Source organism: Colossoma macropomum, unplaced genomic scaffold, assembly GCF_904425465.1.
Source record: "Colossoma macropomum unplaced genomic scaffold, Colossoma_macropomum, whole genome shotgun sequence".
Lineage (NCBI taxonomy): Eukaryota > Metazoa > Chordata > Actinopteri > Characiformes > Serrasalmidae > Colossoma > Colossoma macropomum.
Window position 1 is genome coordinate 22,417,021 of NW_023494798.1, and position 27,994 is coordinate 22,445,014.

Here is a 27,994-nt window from a genome sequence, read left to right on the forward strand (position 1 = left end):
TGATATTGAAAGCGCAAAAATGTATACAAATAGGTGAAGACTCACTTTAACAAAAACTTCCATATAGTTTTCTGTAATAAACTGACACGTCAGTCTGGACTGAGCTGAACTAGAACAAGTACTTGCTGCTTTGTGTAGTTTAAGTGTAGTGTATGTTCAGTATTGATGACATCTTATTATTATTATTATTAATAGGGGTGCGGGAAAAACTTGATTCTTAGATGCATTGCGATGCGGACGTGAACGATTCTGAATCGATTCACAAATGTCAAAAATCGATTTTCTAAATATTTCATTTATAACGTAATGTTGACGGAACGCAAAAGGCGGAACTTGGAAGTGTGGAAGTGCAGCGCCCGGAAAGTCTGTGGCGGCACATAACAAAAACACAAGTGGATAGCGAGAAATCCGACCGGCTCCCACTGCATTAAAGCCAGGTTAGATCAGGAGTCACAACCCAAATGATAAGAAGAGCCATTTGACCTTTCAACAAAAATCAAATCACCTTTGGAGCCACAACATTTAATGTCCAGTATGTCTCAGTATGTGATGATGTCCTAGTATAGACTAAACAATATAAACGAGAGCGCAGATTTACTTTGCTGTGCTTTAAGCTTCGCCTATAGCCGCTTTCCTCCCATCTCCGCCAGAAAACTTTTCCTCAGAAGTAGTTCAGTTAAATGTCTCTCAGCGTTTGACTGTTTTACGAGGCTGAAGTCGCTTCTTATTCTCCAGCTTCTTGTTCGAATTTACCCGTTCCACCTTAAATTCTGACTGAGGCACCAAATGTAAATGCAGCACCATTTAAGGTGGAATGGGAGAATTCGAAAGAGAAGCTGACTTCAGCTTCGCCACTTTTTAGTGTGTGACAGTCTCTCGTTGCAGATTTAACGTATCAGGAAACCAACTGCAGTGCTTATAAATGCGAATAACGCATCGCTGCTATGTGACCTGCAGTCTGCACGGCGGTTCTCAGTCGTTGCGAAACAGGGCTTTCGTGCTATGCTGCACACGTCACGTCTCAAAGATACTTTACTGACACAGCAACCCCCCCCCGTCTCTACAACGAGACCAAAACCGAAGTTAGAAAATCACTAAAGAAAACGGGTAGAATAGCTGTAACATGTGCTGCGTGGACATCCATTACCACTGGATCTTATTTCACCGTAACTGTGCATTTTTTCGCAGATGAGTAGCAGCAGCTTCTCGTGCTCCAAACAAGAGCACTGAATGAAAGCCTTCCAGTTCACTTGGCACAACACTTCCATTTGTTTTATTAAAAAAGATATTGGAAGTAAATTCATTATGGATCATTACAAATACTTTGCTTTAAAAGTACCAAGTCACTTTAAATAACAATACCACCGAGTCACTTAGTCACTTTAAAATGTATACTGTCTCTATACTCTGTGTATATTTTGTGTATATTTTGTGTATATTTAATATATTTCAGTTGTTTTTTCTTGTATTTTTATTTTTACTTATTTACTTTCTGTAGAGTGATTAGCTGAGCCTCACCACAAGCATTTCAATGCATAAATGTCCTGACATGTTGTGTAAGAGACAAATAAAATTGAAACTTGAACTCGAAATTTGAGCTCACACAGTGAGAAAAAATAAATGCCATATAGAAAAAAAAGATGCATCGAGATGCATCGATAATCATTTTATAATCGCATCACAGCCCTCTGAATCATAATCGAATCGAATCGTGAGGTGCCTAGACATTCCCACCCCTATTAATATAAAGCTCAATATTTTTAATTCTTGCTATTTTATTTGATTTTTTTTTTCGTCCCTTTTTGCCATTTGCATTAATTGCAAGAAAGATGTTATATAAACAGAGATTATTATGATTATTATTATAATAATAATTATTATTATTATTATTATAGTTTCTTTTCTGAGCTTTTGTGTGACTCTGCACTGTCTTGATGACTGTCCTGAGTCATAGTGTCTAGTAGGTGTCTCAGTTCTTAAGGGAGTGTCGTAAGAGAGATGTGCTGTGATGGAGCACAGTCTACTAATGCAGCACTGATAAACTCCAGAGTCTATGACTGAGAGGTAGAACAAGTATTACACAGTGAAACTGAAACTGATATCACAGCGTTGAAAAAGTACTCAATCAGTAATATATGTGCTCTCTAATCTCTAAAATCACATGTACACCAGCATGACCTCTACATATCTCTCTTGGTTGCAGCAGCAGTTCACTACATTACATTTCACTAAACTACATATAAGTGCTTAAGCTTTATGTACAATACAATTCAAAAGTTTGGAATTGCTGTTCAAAGTTTGGAATCAAAATTTCTAACAATATAGAATGAATCTGTTTGCAAACAAACGTGTAAAATGCTTTTAATATGCTAGTCCTGTACAACTTCACTGTTTCAAATAATTAGCAGGACACCTGAAAGCTGTCAACAAAAATGGAAAGAAATTGTAGATGTGTCCAGAATTATTAACAGAGCTATTGTTGATTCTAAAATGATATCAAGAATTAGGTTATAATAAAGTTAATATCCAGAATTCTTCATTTTTCAAAAGTGGAGATCAATTCTCAAGGCTGAAAACTTTACAAAAGAATGTTAATAGATTCTTATTTTCTTATTTACAGAATTCTTGAAATACTGAATATAATATCTAAAATATCTTTCGGCAAATAGATTGTTATATTTAAATCCACATTGAGAGATTCCAAACTTTTGAATGCTAGCTACATCTATTTTCTATGTTTAACATTTTAATGTTAGGAAGTTAACAAAATAGATCAGCCTTTCTTCCTATTTAACTTGCTCAAAGTTCCTTTTCCCAAACATGCATAACTACCTAACATCCTCCAAGTTTCTACAAAGCTACAAAGCACTTGAGCACAAAGATGTAATTGTGATGTCTTTGATGTCTTTTGAACAGCAAACAACATGCACCACACTCACCAGATTCACTGGTGGTAACTATCCGGCTGACAGGAGAGCTTAGACCTGAGGAGGCAACTGCACTGACTGTTACAGTGTATGACGTTCCTGGACTCACACTGGACACATTGGCCTATAACACACAGATAAACATACATGAACACACAACTGATTAAAAATATTGGATAAAATGGTCATTAATGGCCTTTTCTGGGGCATACAGCCAATGGGCATATCAGGTGTGTGGTACTGATATCAGTAAGGATGACATCACTCTACCGAGTCATCCTTTTAATTCAGCTTAATTCAACTGAAGAAACACCACACAAACTGACCTGTAATGGAACTAAATTTACCTCAGCCCAACAACAAACAGTCTGCTTCGAATATAAAGGCTCAAACCCTCAACCAGTTCAACATCAAAACCTCCACCTTCATCTCAGACAAAAAGACACAGCCTAATACTGAAGGAAAACACTGAAGAAGATAATGAATGTAAACATTTAGCATCAAATTGTTCAATAATTCTGATCACACTATAGAAGTGACAGACAGGAATGGCTGGAAACAAAGCTGTTTTAAGTATGCACATAATCTTTATTATATTCCATAAATGTACAATATTTACAAACATTTTTATCTTTAAAGCTTATTATTGGACTCAATATGAGCACCCTACTATTGCTTCAACTACGAATTACATGATAAAAGTTAATTATACATATAACAAGCTTCCATAAATATCTTATGACAACTTTTTTCACAGCTATAACAAACTTCAAAATATCTTCACATTATATCGATCCAACAGATGGACAGGAGGACTGAAACTCAAGATTTGGGCTAAAGCTCTTAGCTGGACTGGAACAACAAGTAATATATATAATATTGGCATGGACTGATCATGTTCTACCAAACAGTTCACAAAATAAGAGTGCACTCCATCACTGTCATATAACACATTCCAACACATGCTACTATTCAAGCACATTTAAAAGCCGTCATTTTCTGTCAGTGCTGTATAACCCTAAAAAACCCTATAAGCCTAAAAAAGAATCCTCTGCTACCAGCTACAGGTGAGCAAGCTAGTGTGTGTGGGTATGTGTGACTAGAGAGAGGATAGGCATCTGGAATGAGTTTGCATCTCTGAACAAAACTGCTTCACCAAGCACACAGTGAATAGTCTCAGGAGAGAAAGCATACGCGTGTCACTTCTGTACCTGTGTCACTCAGAGGCAGAGATGAAGAGGCCTACCTGAACGCTGGTGAAGGACACACACAGGCCAAGCAGCAGGGGCAGGCAGAGTAGCATGCTGACCCCTCAGAGAGAGAGAGACTGGCCGGCTGAGGGAATGGCTGAACAGTGGAGGACAAATGTTCCAGGTTTGAAACAACTCGTACCCTACTGCATCTAAAAGTCATTAAAACTTAATGGTATTCTCTCTCTCTTTATCTCTCTCTCTCTCTTTCTCTCTCCCTCACTCTGTCTCTGCCTACCCTGCATTCTCCAGCCTTCCTTCACACACTCCGCCCAGCCGATACAGATACCCCACCACCTGACACCTGGCACTCGAAAACAGGGAAGCTGCAAGAACGAGCGTGTGCGACAGTTTGTGTTTTTCAGTGTTTGATGAAAGAAAGAAAGAAAGAAAGAAAGAAAGAAAGAAAAATAAATACAAATGAAAGAAACAGAGAGATAGAAATATTCAAGAAGGAAAAATAAATACAAATGAAAGAAATACATATATAAAGAAAGAAAGAAAATAGAAAGAGTAAAGAAAGAGAATGGAGAAAGGAAAGATGGAATGAAAGAAGAAATTAAGAAATGACATGAAAAATTTGAAGAAATTTGTTACACATCATTACACCGGATATCATCTTTCATCATCTCAACATGAAACACACACACATCTGTGCATGTATAGCAGCATGTGAAAATGCAGTCTGAGGTCTCTGGTCAGCTCTGTACCTGTAAATGACCGTCTGCTGTGGTTGTCATGGTGACATTGCCATGGTCTGGGATGAGCTGTACCAAATACTGCTGATCACATCCAGAGGATGGCAGCCAGCAGATGGAGAATGAATGAGGAGACACACTGACCACACACACATCCTGAGGACCAGCAGGAACTAAAAGACACACACACAGACACACACACACATCTATATACACACAAATGTACATCAACACATAAGCTAAAACAGGAAATGCTACAATATGGGCATAACAATTTTGATACAGCATTGAGAAACGTTCAAAACAGTGCATCCACTGTCAATGACCAAACTCTGTGTGCATCATGTTTATTTCTGTATCATTAGTAGCTCAGTTTCACCATTTTATAGGATCACTATTTTGCACTAGAACATACTACTTTGTGATATTTTAACTCTGTAGAATCAAAACAATTCTAAGATTCTAATTAAATCTTTAGCTCAGAATCATATTAAATGTAAGAAAAAGTCAGAAACCACCCTTGTTTAATTTAGTCAAAACAGCCGTTAGGTACAAGTTATTCATTTTTCAGCATCAGAACAAAAGCAGAAAACTTGTATTTTACAGAAAATTAAACAAAAGCCTCAACAACTAAACATGATATCATTTTTGAAGTATATAGTGTGTCCACCTTTGCCTTTATGACAGCTTCCATTCTTTTCAGGAGACTTGCTTTCTGCTGCAGGCATATTTTTCTACACTTCCAAAGTTCAGTCGGAAAAATTGGTTGTACTTTCTGCTTCTCATGATCCAAATAAACCCATTCAGTGATGTTGAGGTCTGGACTCTGGGGTGGTCGGTCCATTGTTCTAAGAACACCAGCAGCTTCTTTGTTTGATTTGCAAATGTTCTTCCTTTTTGTGTTTCCTTTTCTCACTAAGGGCTTCTTGACAGCTACACGTCCTTTCAGTCTCATGGTGTTGAGTTATCTTCTCACAGTGGAAAGATGGACAGAAATACCTGTGATTTATTTTCAGATTTTTTTTCAAAAGTGGAGTTTGATTTTCTCCTGTCTTTTAAGGATTAAGTACTGTTTATCTGATATTGACAGTTTTGCCAGGTCCTGCACAGGTGTTAGTTTTTCTGTATCTTGTAATCATTTCTAAACTCCTGAAATTGCTTTTTCATGTATTTTCCTTTGATCTCCCCTTTACTTAAGCAAACTGATTACCATGTGTCTCTTTAGATATGTTTTTTGAAAAATTAATAACTTGTACTTGGCTATTTTGGCTGAAAATTAAATAAATGAAGGATGTTGTCTGACCTGTGCTCAGTACTGTATGTGTATTGTTTCCCCCCTTGTTGCAGAAAAACAAAGCCTTACATGGGGCTTATTTTTAACAGCCTTCAAGACTTATTAATCAAGTTCCACATAAAGCTACCGTAGTTACTGCACTGCAAAAGATGGCATCTTGTCAAGTGAAATTATCTTACATCTAGTCAATCTTTCTCAGATTATTTAACTTTAAAATTATCTGCCAACATAGTGAGATAATTTGACTAAAATCACTTAACACAAGTAAAAACATTTAGAAATTAGTTAAGCAATCTTATTATAAGCTTACAACAATCAAATCGAAATGAAACAATCAAAATAAGAAATCTTAGATATATCGACTAGATTCAAGATAGTTTCACTTGACAAGATATCATTTACTGCACTGTAGGGTGGGTGATGGAGAGCTGTGCATGCAGGTGTGCTATCCAAAACCCATTTTCTTTGCAGCTCTGAGATGATTTTTGAGAAACTAAGTGGACTCATCAGTAAGTGCTTTACAAGTTGATGCTTTTTAAAAAGTTCCAGGAGAAGTGTAACCTGTGTGTATGGTGAGAGTGGCAGCTGCCCCTCTAAGTGCGTTTCTGACCCGCTCCACCGTGGCATTGTAGGAGCATCCATCCCGCAGGCTGCTCAGCGTGTACTCCTGAGTGTGTGTGCTCACGTTGAATGTCCAGTGGTGTGAGATGTTACTGACCGTCACCTTGTGGAAGTCAAACTGGCCAGCAGCAGTGTCCCAGACCAGTGTGGCAGACGAGGAGTTGATGTGTGATAGAGTGAGTGAACACAAGCCTGCAGGCCCTAAATGAGGGGTCAGTCAAAGGACAAAGACATTATAACCAAACTGAATTGAGTTATTCGTTAGTTATGGCAGTGAGGAATGGAAGCTGGGACCCCCTGACGCCTCCTGGTTGTTTAAGGGGTTAATAGAGATGGAACGATAACACTTTCTGTTATGAATACAGATACTGAAACCTTTAGTATTGATTAACATTAAGCCAATATTTTTTCTCTGTGGCTGTGACCCACATGGATCCTTATTTGTGGTTTAGTACATACTGCTGAGTATGTCTGCCTTTTTTCTTAGTGTCCAAACCATAAAAAGGTACTGCACAGTGATTTTGAGGGAACTATAATCTCCCACATACACTCATAGTTCATAGTGAACACCACAAATCACTACATTACCTGAATGTATACCAAAATGCGTTGTGAGTCTACTGCCACGACACAGCACAGAGAAACATTATGTTAATGATGGCTGCTGAGCCACTGACTACAAAACTTCCAGACTCTTGAATCAAACGTGAAGCCAAACAAAGTTCTTCTAGTGCCCATGTCTACAGCTACAAATAAGAAGCCGACAATGTGTCCCAAAGTCTATAATTGGTTATAATATAATATAATAGTTTGTGATTTTGCTTAAGTGCACAGTAACGTGAGGTATTAAGTACACAAAACCGCAAGTGCGAACTTTAGGACAGGACGCAACTTCAGCCTTGCAACCAACTAATGCTGGTTTGTAGGGGTGCGGGAAAAACTCGATTCTTAGATGCATCGCGATGCGGACGTGAACGATTCTGAATCGATTCACAAGTGTCAAAAATCGATTTTCTAAATATTTCATTTATAACGTAATGTTGACGGAACGCAAAAGGCGGAACTGGAAGTGCGGAAGTGCAGCGCCCGGACAGTCTGTGGCGGCACAACAAAAACACAACTGGATGAGCGAGAAATCCGAACGACAGCCTCTGCATTAAAGCCAGGTTAGATCAGGAGTCACAACACAAATATTAAGAAGAGACATTTTGCCTTTCAACAAAGTCAAACCACCTTGGGAGCCGCAACATTTAATGTCCAGTATGTGTTAATGTCGTAGTATGGGCTAAAAATATAAACGAGAGCGCAGATTTACTTCGCTCTGCTTTAAGCTTTAGCTATAGCCGCTTTCCTCCCATCTCAGCCAGAAAACTTTTCTTCAAAACTAGAAGAGTTTCTTGTAAAATGTCTCAGCATCCGGCTGTTTTACGAGGCTGAAGTCGCTTCTTATTCGCCAGCTTCTTGTTCTAATTTTCACCTTAAATTCTGCCTTACGCGCCGAATGTAACTGCCGCACCATTTAAGGTGGAATGGGAAATTTCGAAAGAGAAGCGAGTTCATTTTCGCAACTTTTTTTAAACTCTCGTTGCAGATTTTTTTTCGTTCGCCACTGGCGAGGCCTCGGTGCTGTGTGACCTGCTGTCTGCTCACTGTTCTCGGTCGTTGAGAACCAGGCCTTTCGCGCTATGCTGCACACTTTGGAGCCGAGATTCAGCGTCCAGTCTCGAAAATACCCCTTTAACTACAACGAAATATAATAATTTTTATAAGATCACTAAAGAAAACAGGAAGGATGGCTGTAACGTGCTGCGTGGACACCCATCACCACTGGATCTTATTTCAGGGCAACAGCGCATTTTATCGCAGATGAGTGGCAGCAGCGTCTCTGAATGAGAGCCTTCTAGTTCACTTGCCACATCACTTCCATTTGATTTATTAATAAAAGATATTTTAGATATTTAAAGCAAAGTATTTGTAATGATCCATAATGCATTTACATTATGGATCATTACAAATACTTTGCTTTAAAACTACCAAGTCCTCAGACAGTAGGAAGATAGAAATCCTGTATAGAGAAAAAAAGATGCATCGAGATGCATCGATAATCGTTTTATAATCGCATCGCAGCCTTCTGAATCGTAATCAAATCGAATCGTGAGGTGCCTAAAGATTCCCACCCCTACATAGTGCAGTACCAAAAAGGCAAGGAGTTGGTCAAAGCCTCTGGGACTATGATGACAGAATCTCTCAGATTCTTACTAGTGGAGGTGTTTTTGGTAACACTCTGGCTGAAATCAGATCCTAGAAAGGACTGGATCTCAAACTTGTAATCAGTTCCTGGGGTCAGGTCATTTATCCTCAGACTGTTGCCATAGACATCGACCTGGTGAAGAAGAGGAATATCTGTAGCAGGGCCATATCGCATCTAAAGGGAAAAAGCAAATGGAAGAGAGAAAGAAAGTAATAGAGCAATGAGCATTCAGAAGGAAATAGAGCAATGAGCAATGGTGATAGTGAGGGAGGAGAAAGAAACACAGAGAAACTCTGACATCTATGAATGTAAATTGTATGGGAAAGTCCATCCAGATACTTTCCCAACTAAAGAGTCTGACAGCACACACACTTCCTCACTCACACACTCTCTTGCTCTTTCTCTCTCTCGTGGTGGGGTATAATGCGGGATTTGGGTTCGTGTATTATTGAGAGAGTCAGTAACCTGAGCAGGTCAGACTTAGGGGCGTCGCTAGGCAACGTCTCAGGTGAGGCAGTCAGTATGAAAGTTTAAACAGGTGTCCTGCTTCCCCCCAGCTGCCTCAATGTAACCCACACACACACACACATTACTACGTGATACATTCTTTCACAGCAAAACATTACAGTAACATCAAAATACTTAATATCAATTCATAACTTCACTGTACATCTATCCATTGCTGTTAGTGTAAACTATAGAACAAGAAACAGTACATTTTCCCTGCAAACTGGACTATAAATATAATTGTATTTATTGCTGAGGCAGAGTGACTATGTATGGCCTACCCTGTAACCATCCACTCTGCCATGTGGGCGTGTCCAGGTGATGTACATGGCATTTAGGTCTTGTTCAATAAAGATGATGTCATCAGGAGGGGCTGGAACTGCAGTATAAAAACTGATAAGAAGGAAGGACAAATACAAATCACCTAGCTAAACAAGTGAGTGTCACTGTTAAGGTATTGGTCTTAAAGGGGAATTTTCACAAATTAAGATGTAAACAAAGTTTTTCGGAGTGATTTGATGTGAAAAGCTTACGGAGACTCAGAATTGCGAGAGTCAGAATTGTTCACAGTGGTGGGAATAGGAACTATAAAGCTGAAGCTTGTAGCTTGTAATTTTTGTTCATTTTTTGTTTATTTTCAATAATGCTAACTGAGCCTTAACAATGATACAAAAGAACAGCATTTTTTACAATTAGGTAGGTCTATATCTCTGGTGCCAGTGTTTTTCCAGACTGCTCAAGACTGTAGCTATATTCCTACAGTTAGCAATGCAGGCAAATTAAATTTCTTGACCAAAAACAAAACCAATAACCAAAAGAAATTGTACTTTTATATATAATTTGCCTTTTTTATTCATGCTTTTAAAATAAAGTGATAATGCTGATGTTGCTTCAAAGACCATAATTGCCGACAAATTTAATTTTAAACTGCCTTTTTAACATGTAAAGCACAAGGATGTGGATTTGGAACTACCATCAAAATTTCTGTGCATTCCTAATTAGAACAGCCGCACTGATCTGGGCAAAAACTGGATAACATAATTTTCGTAACACACCCAGTCTGAAATGGCCCACTTTCATAAATGTTTACTAATACCAGTTTTGTCTCATATTATAAGTACAACTACAACACCAAAACAAAGAATAGAAAGTACAATTTAATGATTAATCTCAATTTTTCCAGAGACAATCATGTACCAAATGAATGGCACTGGTTTACTGAGGACATCTAGGAGCATGAAATGACACTTGTGGTGGCTGGCAGTCCGGGAGACTGACAAACCACTAATGTATGTGTGTGAGAATGAGCGCTACATCTAATACTGACAGCAGATGTACAGCAGGGGGCACTATAGTGCAACAGCAGACATCAATTAGTCTGTAATGATTAATGTCTTTGTGTTGAACTAGCAGATTCTGTGCCTGTAAAAGTGACTATGAAACTGGCCACTGTCCCATTAGACATTAGAGTGTGTATATGCATGTTCATATATGTGTACTTACATGTGTTAACAGTAACAGCTGTAGGAATGCTGTGTCTCTCTCCACTAACACTCATCACCTCAATGGTATAAAAACTCCCAGGTGGAACATGTTCAAAATGATAAATTCTGGTGAGACAAACAATGGCAGCAGTTATTCATGCAGTGGACCAGATTCAGTTAATGAGAAATAAAATTAATAGTTCAGGATGATGTGATTTAAAAGCTGATGTGAGGTCAGGTCGCACCTCTCTTCAGAGACACTTAGGCTGGTCTGCAGGTTGTAAGTGGAGTTTCTGATTGACAGGATGAATGAGTCACACACTCCTGGACCCTCTTTCCAGCTGACAGTAAGAGATGCTGCTGTCCTCTGAGGTGGTAGCAGAGTAACTGAACTGGGGGCTACAAACATACACACAGATGTATATCTGTGTATATCTGATATCTACACATTATATATGTTACTGTTCAAAAGTTTGGAATCATTACCATATTAACAATTGATGTTACTTGATATACAATAATAGCATATAGAATGTGAACTTAAATATTACAAACTATAGGTATTTTTCCCATGGTTTATTCAGTATTTCTGTGAACAAGAAGTTAAATAATATACTGTAATTAAGTATTTAAATTATTTTTTGTTAACTTTCTTGAGATTTGATCTCCACTTTTGAAGTATGATGAATTCTGGATATTAATTTTATTATAACCTCATTCTCAATGTTATGCAGCTTTCTCAGTCATTTTAGAATAGCCTATGGCTTCATTCATCATTATGCACACATCTAAAATTTTTTTCATTTTTATTTACAGCGTTGCTAGAGTCCTACTAATGATCTAAAACCTGTCGCACCTGTGTTGAATGGGAGTGCACAATACCTTAGTACTGATTTTCACAACATGAAATGGCTATTTACCAACACTGACACTGAACAACACTCAGCATCATGTTTATCAAAGTGTATTCTTTGAATTTTTGCCTAAATAACAGTTTCCTCCCCAAAACTGTTAAAAACACATATTAAAAATCTTTTGCTCCAAAGGTAGTTTAATAAGTGCTGATATCACAAGTGGATAAAAAGAGAAGATCTGAATAGATCTCTTTAATATGTTAAATAATCAAAACCTAACAAACTAATCAAAACTAATGAAATATTTATTTGACATTTATAAACATATAAAAACAGCTAGACGTCTCCTAGTCTCAAACACTCTGTCATATGTAGATGAAGAGTCTGATCCATTGCACAATAAATTGGTCACAACTACCAGGGTATGTTTTGGTTTCAGCCCCATTTTGAAAAATTGCCCTTCATGTCACACCAAAACAGTGGTCTGTTATTTTGTTATGTTAGTCCTTCTTAACAAATTAGGCGTTTCTTTGCCATGTTAAGCAACAAAATGCTCCACAAGTCTGGCTTGTGAGACTAGGCGCCCCACAGCCTAGTGCATAATGTACAGCAATGTTCTTCGGTCCTAAAAGTATGATGTGTGTATGTGCATGCATGGTTTATGTATAAATGTCTGTGCACATACATGCTCTGATGGTGAGAAACACAGCAGTACTGTCTCTGAAAGACTCCTTCTCTGTGCGCACTGAGATGTTACACAGCTTGCCTGGGATCACATCCTTAAACACTGCTCTAGTCTGCAGCACCTTCTGCACCTGCAAGGTCACAAGTATATCTGATTGAAGCAATGTGATGCTGGAACACAAGGACCATGAAACGGTATCTTGTCTACAGATGGCAAGATACCACTTTGTCTATTCTGTTACCAATACTGTAGCCTTAAGTTTTGGCCCATCTCAGTACTGATCCAATATAAAAAAAAGTTTTACAATGAGTATTTCACTTAAGATGAGCACCTAAAAGTAGATGATCATGCTTAAACCCAAACACTATCTTATCTCATAGCCAGAAATACACGGCTAACAACATCACATCAAGCAATGCGAGTGTAAAGTATTTCACAATACATTTGTTAGAGGATTATATCAGATTAATCATTTTTTCCCTCCGATATCTGATCCAGCATTTCCAACTGATATCTGCCCGAAACCAATACTTATTATCTGGTGAGCGCCATCTTTAATCCTGGCCATTAAGGGGTGGGCCATTTGGCATAAATTTCACAAAACTTAAAGACATGATATATGATATATACTACAATATTCAGTTTTTCAGCAGTTTGATAAGTTGGAAAAAACGGGATTAAATTAAATCTAAAATTTCACATATTGAACTGCACTAAATCCAATTAAACAAGAGTAATTACATTTTTAACGTACAGATGATGTCCATGATATGCTCAGAAACAAGAACTGTGGCATTACTTATCACATTAATATCACCATGTTGCCCACCTCTAAGTCATTAAAGTCAGAGGTACCATTGCTGGTGAGGCCAAACAGCATCTAATACATGTCTTTATGTTTTTACGTTCAAAATTTTAGCTCTAATCAACACACATATTGTCTCACACAGAGTATCATACCATAGCAGTGTCAGCACAATCCAAACAGAGTGCTTCATAAGAATGACCATGGCCCTCTGCTCTGTCCCACAGAACCTCTACTGAACTGTCTGTCACAACACCAGCACGCACACACACAGGAGGAGCAAGACCTGTACACACACACACACACACACATATTACACAAAACATACATGTAACTCACATGAACACAAATGCACGAATACTAACAAAACAACTATGTACACTGTACTGTATCAGTGTGGTAACACTTTATTTGGATGGTCCAGATACCCTGCAAATGCTTAACTTTTCCTTAAGCCCTTAAATTTTCATTACATTCTAACAACATGGAATACAGCAAACTTATTTAGTTAATCAACTGAGTTTATTAGTTTGTAACTAAATCATAGAATTTTATATTAATTACATTTCACTAGTAGTGCACTAAAACAAGTGTAAAGGTTTTAATTACTTAATCTTTGGATCAGTTCCCCAGAAAAGACCCACCTAAGCTCAGACATTAGCCAGCACTCTACAGCCTACTTAAACCAGCATTCTGGCCTTAAACAAGGTTTTAATATGTTATTTGTTGATTATGCAGTATTTTGTAGAGCAGCATTGTATCTCTTAGCAGCATGGATTTCAGAATTCATAATTTTAGATCTGTTTTATGTTTTCACTTAGCACTACCATAACCAGTGTTCTCTCACTACAACACCCAACATACATTGCGCAAATACTTCATACAACCACTGGGAATTACTGCTGTGCTCAACCAATTCTGACTGACAGCCTAGCCACTGCACAGGCTAATAAATAAAACCATGCTAGTATTACCATTTCAAGCAGCACAACCCTGAAAATTTATCCAAAGAAACTGTAGTTCCACTTTCAAGATATGTCATCAGAAGGGAGTTTTCAAAGTCTTTAAAATGGAATGTCTTGCTCTAACGGCTTCTGAGGCACCACTGTAGGATGTAGCGATAGTTACATTTTACATTTTGGCCAGCATGCCACTTTAAAAGGACCCAAGGAACCACAAGATAGACTGGCTTTGGCCACAGAGTAGTGATAAGCAAACTCTATAGCCAGCCAGTGGGTAAGTGCTGAACTAGTGCTACAAACCATTTGTTTGTAGAGGATGGGCTCACTATACTAGAGAAGAACTGTGGAATGCCAGCAGGGCCAACCTGACCAGACTGCAGGTCACTGGAAAGGAGACAGAAGACCCTGCTTTAGTTAAACAAAGAATGATCTCTCTCTCTCTATCTCAAGAAAAGGCCATAGAGTTATACTGGGGCCCACCCCACCACCACAAGGAATCTTATCATTTTCTCCTCCTGCCCCTTTTCCCTCACTTCATTAATAAACTTTGGAGTTTTTTGTGCATCATATTCCTGTCACTAGCTGCTTTATCTCAGTAGACCGACCCACGCTTACCGGCCTTGTTTGAAACAGATTGAAGAAAGTAGATCATGCAAACTCAAACCTGACTGTAAAAAGTGTAAATCAAATGCAAACTGAAGAAAGTGTAATTACATAAATTGCATAAAGAGCACAGCAAAATGGCAGTAATTACTCTAGACTCCTAAAGGTTAATAATTAGATCATCAGTAGGAAATCTATCCAAGGACTATCCAAATAAAGTGGGATCCCGCCAGCTTTAATTCTAACGTAGCTCTAACTGCTGTACAGAACAATGAGTTACTCTTTCCTCACTGAAGCAAAATCAAAGCAAGGCTGTCACTCACAGGTTCTGACTGGGAGCATACTGAAGCCATCACTGTTCATGCCTCTGCTGGTGGCAAACAGCTGGAACTTATACAGTGTTCCTGGACTCAGGTCACCCACCAGAACCTTGCTGCTCCCTCCAGACATGGGGATCCAGGTTCTGTTCCTCTGGTAAGCTACAGTGAGGCCATCATACAGACCGCTGCTGGGCATCTGCACAAACAGCACCATGCTGTTTGTGTCTACTGCATACGTAACAGCGTCACTGATCCTCTCTGGTTCTAAAAACATGCATAAACAACCACACATGGACACAAACAATCAAAAATAATGTATACACCTAAAAACAATTGCAAAACAGATACATAACATGAAAAAATAAAGTGTTTATTTTTACTGAGTGTCTGTTGAATGGTTATCTCCTTGCTCCTATTCCCACCCTTTTCTGCAGCCACACCCACTTCATACGTCTCACCGGGCACAAGCATACCCAGTGTTATACAGTCTGAGCTGTTCTCCCAGAATTCTCTGGCACGTGCCTGACTTGTGTGTGGGCGAAGCTGAACACGGTACCCATCAATGTTATCATCCTGAAAAGGTTCCCAGCACACAGTCATGTTGTTCTGCCCCACAGCCAATGCTGATACACTGCATGGGGGACTGACCTCTGCCAAACACATGAACAGTGTTAAAGTGACAGTTTGGTAAAATGACATTTAAATAATTTTGTTCTTGCTCTAAATTAGTCGTGTTTGGTGGTCAAATTTAGCTTCTTTAGTTTTGCACCTGAGCTATAAGGCTAATATAGCAAAAAATTGTGATAAAGCTTATGTACACCAGTTAGCATAGTGCAAGCTGCATGCCTAAATCATCACAATCTGGCCTCAAATTGCACTGATTTGTTAACAATTTAAAACAGACTCTTATGTATTTCTTGAAGCTGTATGACATAGTTATCTATAAAAACTGACAAACATTTAGACAGAATTCCAGCTGTAAGATGAGTGTGAGACAACTGTTTTTCAAAGATTCTGCATAATCCAATTGTTAAGATGTAAATAGTTATTTAAAGTGATTTGATGTAAAAAGTTCCTTTCTAGAGAACTTAGAGTCAGAATTGTTCACAGTGGTGGTGATAGGAACCAGGCATCTTAAGAGTTTAATGCCTCTAAAACTACCTCACAGAAAGTTGTTACACAATATGTTTGCAAATATGCTGCCTGATGCCTGAGACATTGTTTTACAACAGTTTTGCGATAACTGGCCTAAAATGTGTGTTTTTTTTTATCCATGGCAGAGACGGCCATGCAGGACACTGTATGACAAACTAATCCTGAAAGATAACTTTTTGAGATTTACCACTATTTGATGATGAGTTTTATTCATTGATATATTAATATTATCATCATTACATATAAAACTCAGAAGAGACATGTAGCTACACTTAATTAATTAACAAAACTTAATTAGTAAAGTGGCAACATTTGTGTTGTTGACACTGTAACCTATGGTTCCTACCACAACCACTATAAAGAAATTTGAGCCAGTAAGTCTACAGTGCTTTATGTCGCAACAAACCACTCTGAACTACTTCTTACTTACATCTCCACAACCGAATTAACAGATATTTGGAAAAATTGGTGTAATTCCCCTACATTAGCCTCATCACTCCACTAAACAGATGCTAAACAACCAGTCTTCAGACACGAAACACACCTTGGCTGGGGAAAACAGTATAAATTGGATTTTTTGTCAACTATCTATTATCAAGTAAAATAAGTGCAGCAGTGGGGATAGAAGTATCAATAAAAAGTCAATAAAAAGTGATAATACAGAAGGCTATTGAAGAATTTACCTGTGATGACAGTCAGGGGCATGGCCTCAGAGCTCTCTACCCCCTCTGCTGTGACTGACTGCACAGTAATCTTGTACTCATGATACGCCTCCAACCCAGAAATCACAGCACTGAGATTCCCTCTGTTCAGCCACAAGCCCCTCACCCTGCCAGAGGATACATCCGTCCAGCGCAAGACATACTGTTCAAACACAGCATTCTGGGTGGAGTCAGGGGCAACCCAAGACAGTGCAATCTGACTTGATGTGACATCTGTCACTGTGATATTTTGTGGAGAGTTTGGCCCTGAAAGAATACAGTAAAAAAGTACTCTCAGTATTATTGTGTTACTGTGTGATATGCTGTGAGTCTATGAGGCTCTGTGGGGGGACTCACTGGTTTTAGCAATGAAAATGGGGCCGAGTGTTTGAGATGCTCCACTGGGGTTTTTGAGACTGAGTGAGAAGTAATAGACGTGTCCGGGGGAGAGTCCATGCACACCCACTCTATCTTGTGTGTGCATGAGTGCTGTATGTGTGAGTGCTCGCCTCCCAGACCACTCCTCAAAGCGCAGACTGAGCTGTGATCTGGCAGCCGAGCTCAGGAGCTGAGAGAGATTTAACCAGCGGAAAACTGCTTCTGTCTCACATATACTATCCAACTGCAGTCCAGAGAAGGAGCCCTGCAGCACTGAAAGACACAAATTACACACACGCTATAATGGGAGCAGACACTCAGACACATACAGTACTGCAAATGTCAGAGTCAATTCTTCATTTACTGAATTTCTTGTCAAAACGGCCATTAAGCACAGGTTCTTCATTTTTCAGGACATATTTCAGGAGGTTAGATATAAGATTATTTACTTGCATAATGAAGGCGAATTTCAAAGGAAAATAAGTGAAAAAACATGAGTTTCCAAAACTGGAGTTCAGAGAATGATTAAAAGATACAGAGAAAATGGGACTGAAAAACTGTGCAAAACCTGATAAACCACCAAAACAGAGCCCTATCAAATAAACAGTACTATAAGCTTTCATCTTTGGGAAAATCAAGCCCCATTCCTGCTTTACAGTAGTGAAAATCAAACAAGAAGAGGTACAAGAAGGCAAGGTATCCTCAGTCTTTTGAAAGGCAGTATACCTACACATAGTTATGGAGGAAATAGCAATGACAAGCACTCTCTCATTCTCTCACTCACAATCTGTTTGGCAGATGTAGGGGAGCCGCAAGTAACACAAGAGAGAGGTCAGGAAGTAGCCAGGTCCAGTGGCGTTCTTCTGAAGCGCAAAACAGTCTGTCTGATTGGCTGAGAGAGATGACATCACATCAACACTGAGGTTGTATGTGGATTCATCAGACCAGCGTAAGTCACCCTCTTCCTGCAAAAAGAGCAGAAAAGAGAGTGTAATGAAATGTATACTTATAGCAGCGTTCAGTTAAAGAGCAACCTACTTGAGTTCAGTTCAGGTCTACATAACTCATCAGATCAACATAACTATACACATATATATACATATATATGCATGTGAAGGCTTGAACACCCCCAGTCAAATAACAAGTAAACAAGTTGTGATTACAAGTTGCACGGAAACAAATTTAAATATGGTGTTCTTATGCACATTTTAATTGCTGTTTAACATCCTTGAAAATGATAAAACATAAAAAAATTTAAATGTGCCATAACTTTTGCACAGGCCACATTTTATTGTTTTATTGGCTGACTGTACACTAATACACACAGACAAACTCCGATGTTCTTACTTTTTTCTCCAGGTTTTTAGTGTCCCGTTCCCATTAAACTGAGCTTTAGGTCACTGAGACTTACTAAAACTCTATTTTCAGTATTGGAATGAGGACTGATAAAAAAGTATATGTTTAATAACACTGACACTGTGCGCATGGTTATTGCCATTTTACATGATAAGCGACTTAAGATCTCCCTATCTGACATGGATGATGACTGGACTGTTTATGATCTTATATATAAAAATTCAGTACACTGTCAACTATTATAGCTTTTTAATTTATTTTTGCTTTATCATTAAAGGAAAAATGCAGAAAACCAGCATGTCTTGGACTGACATGTAAGAACAGTTTGTTTCGTTCCTTGTTTCTGCAAGTGTCAAAAACATAATTTTCAAGAGCAATACTGTAAATCTGTTGTTGTGGAATTGATAAACAATCCCCTTTTAGAAATATGAATTAGAGGTTTTTTAAAGGGAGTATAATCCTTGGATTTTTAATTTGTTGAATGAAACATCATGCCATCACATGTCATTGTCTGCAGGTTTTTGTGTGTATGTAAGAGTGTGCATGTGCACTTTCAATGTGTGATACCTGTCGGTCATTCAGAGCTGTCCACAGGAGCAGCAGGTGGTTATGGTTTTGTAGATGGGATGAAACAGACAAAAACTCAGCATCTGTCTTTAGATTAGCCAGATGGACTCCAGGGGCTGTCCTCCCACATGTCTGCTGGGCCTCAGCCCAGGCCAGGCCTCCACCAGCTTTCACCTGGAAGCAGCTCCAGCCTACAGCAATCCAGCCCACAGGACACTGGCCTGTACGAGACACAAATCATGCAGTTAGTATGAATCAGGGCATGAATGTGTGCTGGACAGAGTGTGTCAGCCTGTGTACCTGTCTTTATAGCCAGCTGCAGTTTCTGTGTGATGGTCATATTGAGATGTGGAATTTGTGTTGTCTTCCTCACAGTGACACCATAATGAGTTCCAGGCTGTAGTCCTGTTACCAGACGGGATGGCCGAAAGGAGGAGAGGACCCAACACTGCTGATCTACACATATCCACAGTGCTTGGCCTTTACTCCAGCCAGTCCAGCTCAACAGAGCGCTGGTAGAAGAAACTTCCACCTTCAGAAAGGAGCTCTTCAGAGGAACTGACAAGATAACCAAACAGAGCAAATTAGCTTCATAAAAACTCACAGCTACAAAAAAGCAAAACCCCAGTGGTTTTCAACCAAATCTCTATCTGCTGTATCTGTAGTATACATTCAAATGTTATTATTATTATTTAGATAAGTGTTGTCAAGTCAATTTAAATTGACTGGCCACCATACACATGTTTCTCTAGATCATCCTGTCTTCTGTCATGGTCTTTAGGCTTCTTAATAGACTAGCTTATTACTAGCTTGTTCCTGTATCATCTGATTGTTATTACTTGATTATCAGTCTTATTGTTGTTAATTGTGTTTTCCAATAAAATGTTTACAGACAAAAATTTAGAATTTTCGAAAAGTACTTAGAAAAGAAAACCCAGGGACTCAAAACATGGTTAACAAAAAAAAAGAAATAATAATAATAACAATAAATAATAATAATAATAACAGAAGCCATTGGGCAGTTGGACAACACTGCTTTTTTACTGTATCTAGTGCCTGAAAGTTATCTAAAGTGTTGTAAGCTGCGATGAGACCTAAGAACTGTTGTATCAAATTTGTGTAATCCTTATTTTGAACATGTATACACAGTATCTGCCCAGTAACTTCTATTAAAAGTGAGTTTTGAGGCAACAGGTTTTCTGTTCTTCCTAAGTGAATATCAAAGTTATCATCTGTGCTAACTGACGGTAGGCTACAGATCCAGCAAACAGAGATGAGGATGAAAAATGCTGCAGCGTTAAGGGAGTCATCACAACAGAAACATCGGAAACCCAAAATCTGCACAGTTCCTCTCACCCAGCTGGAATGATCTGCTGTCCAGCAGCTGCATGTGTCTGTATGACTGCAGATTCAGACTCAGCTCCTTGGCCCCCTGTGGCACACTTACATCTATAACACACCCACATACACTTTCACACACTGCACTGCTGCTCAGCACCTGCCAGAGAGACGATACTCTTTAATGTCCAGCTGTACACTCTCAAAACATATGTGTTAAAGGGGTATGCTCTCAATCTCTCAAAATTTGGCAAATTAAGTGTTTTGATGTGAAATTCTCCTCTCTAGAGAGTCAGAGTTGTTCATAGTGGTGGTGTTAGGAATCACATGTCTAAGGCATTTAATGTCTCTGGTCCCTCACAGAAAGATATAACATGAAATGCTTATAAATACATTGCCTGATGTCTGAGACATTATTTTATGATAGTTCTGCGATAATAATTTGGCCTAAAACAAAAAAATATATATACATGGCAAAGAGCTATATGGAGAGAGCTATAAGGAAAAATAGCCCCTAAAGAAAACATATTTTATGGATTTAAAACTATTTTACCACTTTGAACATTACATTTAAAAACTCAGAAAACATCCAGGTTCACTGATCATTTTTGGATAGTAAATGTGTCGTAGACATTGCAACTGCTGGTTTTTATCACCACCAGTGAAAAGAGAGAGTTTAAAAGTTTCCCTTCAATGCACCATTTCACACCAAACCACTCTGAATGACTTTGCATCTCAGTGGTTGAATTATGGAGAAACTTTGGTGGAGTTCCCCTTTAAACAATGCATTATGTTTTTAAATAAACATGTATGTGCATTAGACAACATATAACAATGCGACACAAAATGTGTTAAAACAGATTGCAGAAGTTGTGTTGGAAACATACCTTGCTACCTAATAATAATGTGTAAGTATGAGGCTCAAAACTTGGAGGAAAAGAGCAAAACTCCACCTGTAGATAGACAGAGGACTGACTGCTCAGGCCAGGGACATTTAACACCTGAGGAAAAAGACAGATAAATGTGATACCTCTAGAAGTGACTTAGATTATGCCACAATAATAATAATAATAATAATAATAATAATAATTTTAACAGTTTCATTTCATTTTGGGCATCCAAAGCTGGTACCATTCCCTAGACCACACAATAGACCCTCCAAATAAATTTTCCACTCAACATTTATTTTAAGCCATGCTTTATCATTTACTGAAGCTGCATCTGTACTTTACTGTTGGCTCGAATCTAAAGTATTTATGAATTATGAGTCAGCTGTTGATTTAAAGCCATGCACTTTGGGGTTTAACCCTTTAAATGCCCAGGGTCCCTCGGCAGGCCCAAAGTCTTATCACACACTTCTATGACCTAAGAACAGCTTAAAAAGTGTGCACTGAAGTCCCTGTAGTAACTGAAAAATAAGCCTTAGTATTTAATAAGCTTGTGATTTTAAGGGGTTAAATACAGTCTCTTTTTAACGTTGTGGCCTATAATATATCTAGACACCTTGGGATTTCAGAAAAACCTTCTTACCCTAAATCAATTCCACATTCACTGTCAATAAGGCAATTGCTGTCTTAAAAAAAAAAAAAAATGCTTCTTTTTGCATTTTGATCCTATATGGATTTCCACAAACACTCAAAAATTTAAGTGTTGTATGATCGTAATTCAATTATGCCACACATTTCCATCCATTCACATTGAATAGAATCAGTATACACAGACTTTATCTCGTCACAAAGTTCGGCTGTTGATTGAACAAAATTTAAACATTTCAGTGCTATTTATTTGGGTTTCACTGGAATGAAAATCCCCTTCAATCAGCGTCAACAGTTTTCATTAACGGAAATGTACTTTTGTTAATTTTTAGTCTAGTTTACGTAAACCAGATACTTAAAGACAATATAACTTATTTATTTCATGTCAACGTGTTTTCCGTTGTTTTTTTTTGAGTGTTCCTTCAGTATCTTCCTTCAGGTTACAGCAAATTAAACCGCATCATCACCACCTCTTGTATTTTAACCTGTAAATAAACAGCTTTCATTACCTGAATCAGGAGCCCCGATATCCACAGAGGAGCCAAGGTATCCATTAGCCACATTAGACTGTGGTGTCTGTGAAAACTCGGAGACGCCCAGTATCAGCCAGTCACACTACTAACAGCTTTAAACAGTCCTGTTCAGCGCTGGGAGATTTGCTCATGAACACACTTAAAGGCGGTGAGGCACAAACATGAAATTTTACATTCCATTTACCTCAAACTGAAAAATTCTTCGCAAAGGGCTACGCCTTTCCTACCATTAAACAAACCCATGGTCACGAACACTAATCCAAACATCGGAATGATAATAAGTCGCTGACGGAGAAAAACAACAACCAGTTTATGTCTGTTTTGAATTTGCCGCGCTGGGTCTCCATTCCGTTTCCCAGTCCGCCGCTCTCACCACATGAGCCTTCACCGCAGTCGCCGGCGTTATTATTTTGTTTAACACCCGTATTCAAGCAAACCCCGCCTGCTGTGCTTGGATTGGCTCGTAGTCCCACCGCGTCGTTAAATACAATTAGCCACAGTTCATACGCAGAACCCGCTAGTAAAACAGTATTAGCCAATCCCGACGCAGGGATTGTCGGAATATAGGTGGGGAAAAAACGCAGTTTGTCCTCTTTCCCGAGTGCCACAGGCATTCCATGACCACAGAGGCAGCCCACCCGCCCTAAATCGTACTCAGAGTCTTTTAAGGTCAGTGCATGAAGGGTTCACCGTGACAAAATGCACGGCTGGACGCCACACAACAACCCCACAAAAGTACTTTTATGTCGAATAGTGAACACACCTAGTAAAATGCCATTTAATTTGATAAACTGAACTCACAGCATTGGTTTTAAGAAAAAGTCGTGAAAAAAGATGTTTTCCCCTTGTTGATCTCTATGACGGTTTGTTTTTTATCAGAAGCTCAAAGTGAGCTTAAGAACTGCTCACTTTGAACTGGGAAAGTCAGATGAGAAGTTTTTTTCAGTGGTTATTGGTTGGCAACCTTGGTGAAGATGAACAAAATGCTCAAATTTATCATTTCACAAAGATGTTACGTTTTGGCAAAAAAAAACGTGTATTTTATTTATCATTTCGAACTGAAATGTTAGATTTTTCACATATTTACAGTATAATTTATTCAGTATGATAAACTGAGATTTCATGTCATAGCATGTTAGCTCAGCTTCACCAAAGGTACCGAAAATTCTGGAGGCCACTGTATGATTTACAAATATGTAACTGCGTGTTCATTCTCTGTGGCTGTTTTGTGTGGATGCAAAACTTTAACAAAAAAGTTATTAATGTATGCGCAATACAGCATAGAGTCTTTCACAGATGTGGTGAAAGTGACCGAATCCAAAAAAGGCTGTTGACCTACACTGGTGTCATCATAAGTCACGATTCAGCAGATTCACACAAAGAGGAGGTGAACTCCTCCAACATTTTAATTACTCAGCTATTAAACCATAACACAACTCAGCAAGACAGGGGCTGACCACAGCGTGGGATGCATTGATGGATAAACATGAAAGCTGACAATGACAAGCAAGGCAGCCCAATCTTTCACAAGAGTGTAGCCTGGTGTACATCCACATCCACAGCTTTTGATTTTTTTGCTTATAACTCCTGCATAATGCTTGATCGCACATTGCCTGCTGATTTTTTGCATTTTTGCTTTATCTACATTTACTCTTCCAAACACTTGTAATTTGTAATATAGCTAGTAGTGTAAAGTCCAGATGTTTCAGGGGTAAATATTATCTTCTCTCATTTTTATTTATAAAGCTCTCCCCTTATCTTTCCTGATTTTCTGTAGTATAAGCAACTGTTCTGGCATTATAAATTAACATCCATCTATGAGCCACTAAAGCCTAGAAGATCCTTTGTACATATCTTCTTCACCATAATTCACATGATTTTTCTTTACCACTGGCGTCTCTGGTTTACTTAGTTTTAGGCCCAGATCGCTGTGAAGATTATGTTACAATAGCTACTGGCAAAGGTAAAATAATAAAAATAATGGAATGGAATTTTCCAAACACAGCATCAAATAAATGCATTATCTATTAAGTAGCACCTGGGAGATCTTGATATCCATATCTGAAATGATATCTGCGTCTTGTTTCATTTTTCTTCCCAAAGGAGCAGATCTAAATTCCCCTAATTTTCCAGAAATTCAGCCATTGACTAATTACCAAGGGGATTTCTGTCCTCTATCAATACCAGTGGTCATAGGGAAATGTTTTTCCCCCAAAGAATTCGGATGCATTTTCAGTTTGAATAGAAATGCTACTCAAAGACCTGCTCAGAACTGGCTTATTTATTTCTCCCTGTAGGGTAGTTTAAGTCTTTAAAAAAAATTGATGGTTCAAAAAAGTACAAAGTTACCACTTAAATAAAACATGAGGTTAAAAAGATACAAAAATCGATAGACTACGTAATAAAATTAAATATGCAAGAATCAATTTTGCTCCAACATATTTCTTAGCAAAAAACTGCATGATATATTGATACTGACAAACTACATCTGTGCACATATATTATTCTTTTGACATGTTATTACATCTAGAAGTCTAGCTGATTCAACAGTAGTTATTGGTTATGTTCTCATCTATGTGATTAACATACATAATACTCTCAGATAAATCACAGACTTGAATGTCCCTAAAACTACAAGATGGTGTTAGTAGTTTGTAGTTTTACTGATCTGTGCAGTAAAAACTGAACATGGCCACTGAGAGAGTATACAGGCTATGTACCACTAGCTGTTAACAGTTATTAGTTCCACTGGCATGAGCAGTCCATAGGCTCTTGGTAGCTGTAGTCCACAGTAGTAGAATTGCGTGTGCAGTAAAGCTGGATGATGCGATTTTGTAGGCCATTTTCACGACAACACTTGCAAAAGCGCGCATGGCTGTTTATGTTGAAATTAAAGATGGTGGCAGACGGGCACTTCCCATCACATGAGTATACTGTGACCTGACAGAGAGAGGAACGGAGACAAAGAGTTGGAGTTGATGGTGAGGTAGTTATTCAGGATGCTTCGGAGAAACTTTAAATGGCATGAATGTAGCTGATGCGATGTAAATCTCACTCACTGGTGCGTTACTTCTGCAGTCATCTTTCCTGATGGTTGTCCTAATTGCGACTCTTTTACATGTTTTACCATCCTCTTTACCTAAACACATGGAGGAAGAGCAGTGTAACATTTTTTTCCACACATTTATTATCAACATATATTGCTTGTGTAATACTTTAACACACACTCAGCTCCATATTTATTGGCAATTTTGGTAAAGATGAGTAAAAAAGGTTACATCAAACTTTTTGGAATCGTGTCACAATTATTAGCACCTTGGTATTTACTCTTTGTGCAAAGTACCTTTGTCAACCTAAAAGTCTTCTCCTATAATACTTTATAAGATTAGAGAATACTGAGACAACTCTTCTATACATAAACTCTCTAGATCCACCAGGGTCCTAGGCCTTTTCTTTTGGACACTCCACTTTAGCTCATCCCACAGGTTTTCAATGGAGTTAAGGTCAGGGGACTGAGAATGGCATGTCAACAGCTCAATTCTTTCACTGAAACATTAGATTTGGATGATTTGGATGTATGTTCTTTATCAGTCTCCTGGTACTTCATCCATGATGCCACATGCCTTGACAAGGTTCCCAAGACCCCTGGAGAAAAAAGCCTCATACTAGGTTCTTCTCTGTATAACCATCCTTCGTTTTACACAAATTCCACTTGGATTGTTTCTTGCTAAAAAAAAAAGAAAACTATATTTTTCCAGTCAAAGTTCCAGTAGTATCTAGTGAACTTCAGGCAAGTATGTTTATGATCAGATGAAAGTAGAGGCTTTCTTCTGGCATGCCTTTCAAATAGTTTGTTGGCATGGGAGTAGCATCTAATTGCAATTTTGCAGACTTGGTAACCTCAAAATACATCCAGCTTCTGCAAATTTCAATCCATCAGAGAAACTGGAGAACTTTTTGCCATTCTTACAATCCCTGCATGCACTAAAGCTCCAGCTGTTTTAAACTTCTTAATTATTGCCTTAAAATGCATGAAACTACAGTTTTTATAGTCATTGCTTGATTTACGAAGGTCAACACACTTTTGGTTCATTTTTATTACTGTATTCTCTAATCTTTCCCATGTTGATGAATGAAGGACTTCAGTATAACCACATATTTATACCCAAGGAAGTGAAAAACTAAGTCAGGAAAGTATTGCTTAAGAGTTTCTAAACAATCAGGTGGATTTTAAATATAAAATATAAATGGGAGCATTTTGTTCCTAAGAATTTTAAGGTGTGCCAATAAATGTGATACATCAATTTACATTCATTAAAGATTTTTCTAATATTTGCAGAGTGAGACTGAGATAACTAACCACAAAGCCAATTTTTTCATGACTTTTTTTTACCCATAATTACCGTATGTGCCAATAGTTGTGGAGATGACTGTATGTATAATCGTCTTTTCTTTCTGATACCTACCTTGTTTCTAATTTTGTCAGTGGAATATTTGAGATTTAATTAACGTACCCAGAGATCACTTTAAAGCATTACTTCATTTTTTTTTTAACTGAGAATAACGGTGCTTGTCAAATGTTATTACACTGTGTTTTGGCAGGTTAAATAAACGAATGTGTCCTTCACACTGAGCAAGTGCACTTAAACACACATATACACACATCTCTCTCTATCACACACATACGAACAGACACAAAAAGAGAGCTCAGTGCCTACTGAGCCTCCACTATTGTAGTTTTCCTTGGGGAATGCATTTGATTGACAAGTCTGTGTTCATGGTGATGTTCCACATGCCACAATGTAGCTGTTAGCTGTAGAGCTTCATTAAGGCCAGTAGCTTTAAAAAGGAAACTGGAGCTATTTTCAAATCCAGTCATATGTAAAAGGGAATTTTATCCAGAGGCTTTTCTGTTTAGAGAGAAGTCCCTGTATCCTGCTAGAAATTTCCGGATCATGAATTAAACTTTGACGCTAAAATTCCTGGGATGTTAGGTCCATACATCAGAAGTCAAGTTGCTGGACTTATCAGCATGTTTCAACAGAAGATAAATCATCACTCCACATCTGTGCTGAGAGGGAGTGACAAGTGGTGAAGTGTTTGGTATGCAGGGGTGCTGGTCTCTGTGTGTTTGGGTAGGGGGGTGCGGGAGGAGGGTGTGTGTAGATAA

At 38.3% G+C, this 27,994-nt stretch overlaps 2 protein-coding genes across 2 annotated transcripts in view; both read right to left on the bottom strand.

Moving 5' to 3' along the window:
• Positions 1 to 23,201, bottom strand: part of ptprq (protein tyrosine phosphatase receptor type Q) — a 64,144-nt gene extending 40,943 nt beyond the window's left edge. The window contains exons 1-19 of the mRNA XM_036585404.1: positions 22,801 to 23,201; positions 21,644 to 21,757; positions 20,775 to 20,916; positions 19,719 to 19,976; positions 19,419 to 19,639; positions 18,280 to 18,460; positions 17,475 to 17,768; positions 17,100 to 17,384; positions 15,684 to 15,911; positions 15,265 to 15,525; positions 13,532 to 13,662; positions 12,572 to 12,701; positions 11,278 to 11,431; positions 11,052 to 11,158; positions 9,830 to 9,927; positions 9,050 to 9,215; positions 6,731 to 6,991; positions 4,888 to 5,048; positions 2,940 to 3,051 (exon numbers count right to left, since the gene is read on the bottom strand). Of these exons, the coding sequence (XP_036441297.1) occupies positions 2,940 to 3,051; positions 4,888 to 5,048; positions 6,731 to 6,991; positions 9,050 to 9,215; positions 9,830 to 9,927; positions 11,052 to 11,158; positions 11,278 to 11,431; positions 12,572 to 12,701; positions 13,532 to 13,662; positions 15,265 to 15,525; positions 15,684 to 15,911; positions 17,100 to 17,384; positions 17,475 to 17,768; positions 18,280 to 18,460; positions 19,419 to 19,639; positions 19,719 to 19,976; positions 20,775 to 20,916; positions 21,644 to 21,757; positions 22,801 to 22,854 (3,358 nt within the window). The 5' untranslated portion in view covers positions 22,855 to 23,201. The remainder of the gene's footprint in view (positions 1 to 2,939; positions 3,052 to 4,887; positions 5,049 to 6,730; positions 6,992 to 9,049; positions 9,216 to 9,829; positions 9,928 to 11,051; positions 11,159 to 11,277; positions 11,432 to 12,571; positions 12,702 to 13,531; positions 13,663 to 15,264; positions 15,526 to 15,683; positions 15,912 to 17,099; positions 17,385 to 17,474; positions 17,769 to 18,279; positions 18,461 to 19,418; positions 19,640 to 19,718; positions 19,977 to 20,774; positions 20,917 to 21,643; positions 21,758 to 22,800) is intronic.
• Positions 23,202 to 25,345: 2,144 nt separating this feature from the next.
• The window catches only part of otogl (otogelin-like), a 40,745-nt gene continuing 38,096 nt past the window's right edge, over positions 25,346 to 27,994 (bottom strand). The window contains 2 exon segments of the mRNA XM_036585694.1: positions 25,346 to 25,764; positions 25,884 to 25,963. Of these exon segments, the coding sequence (XP_036441587.1) occupies positions 25,564 to 25,764; positions 25,884 to 25,963 (281 nt within the window). The 3' untranslated portion in view covers positions 25,346 to 25,563.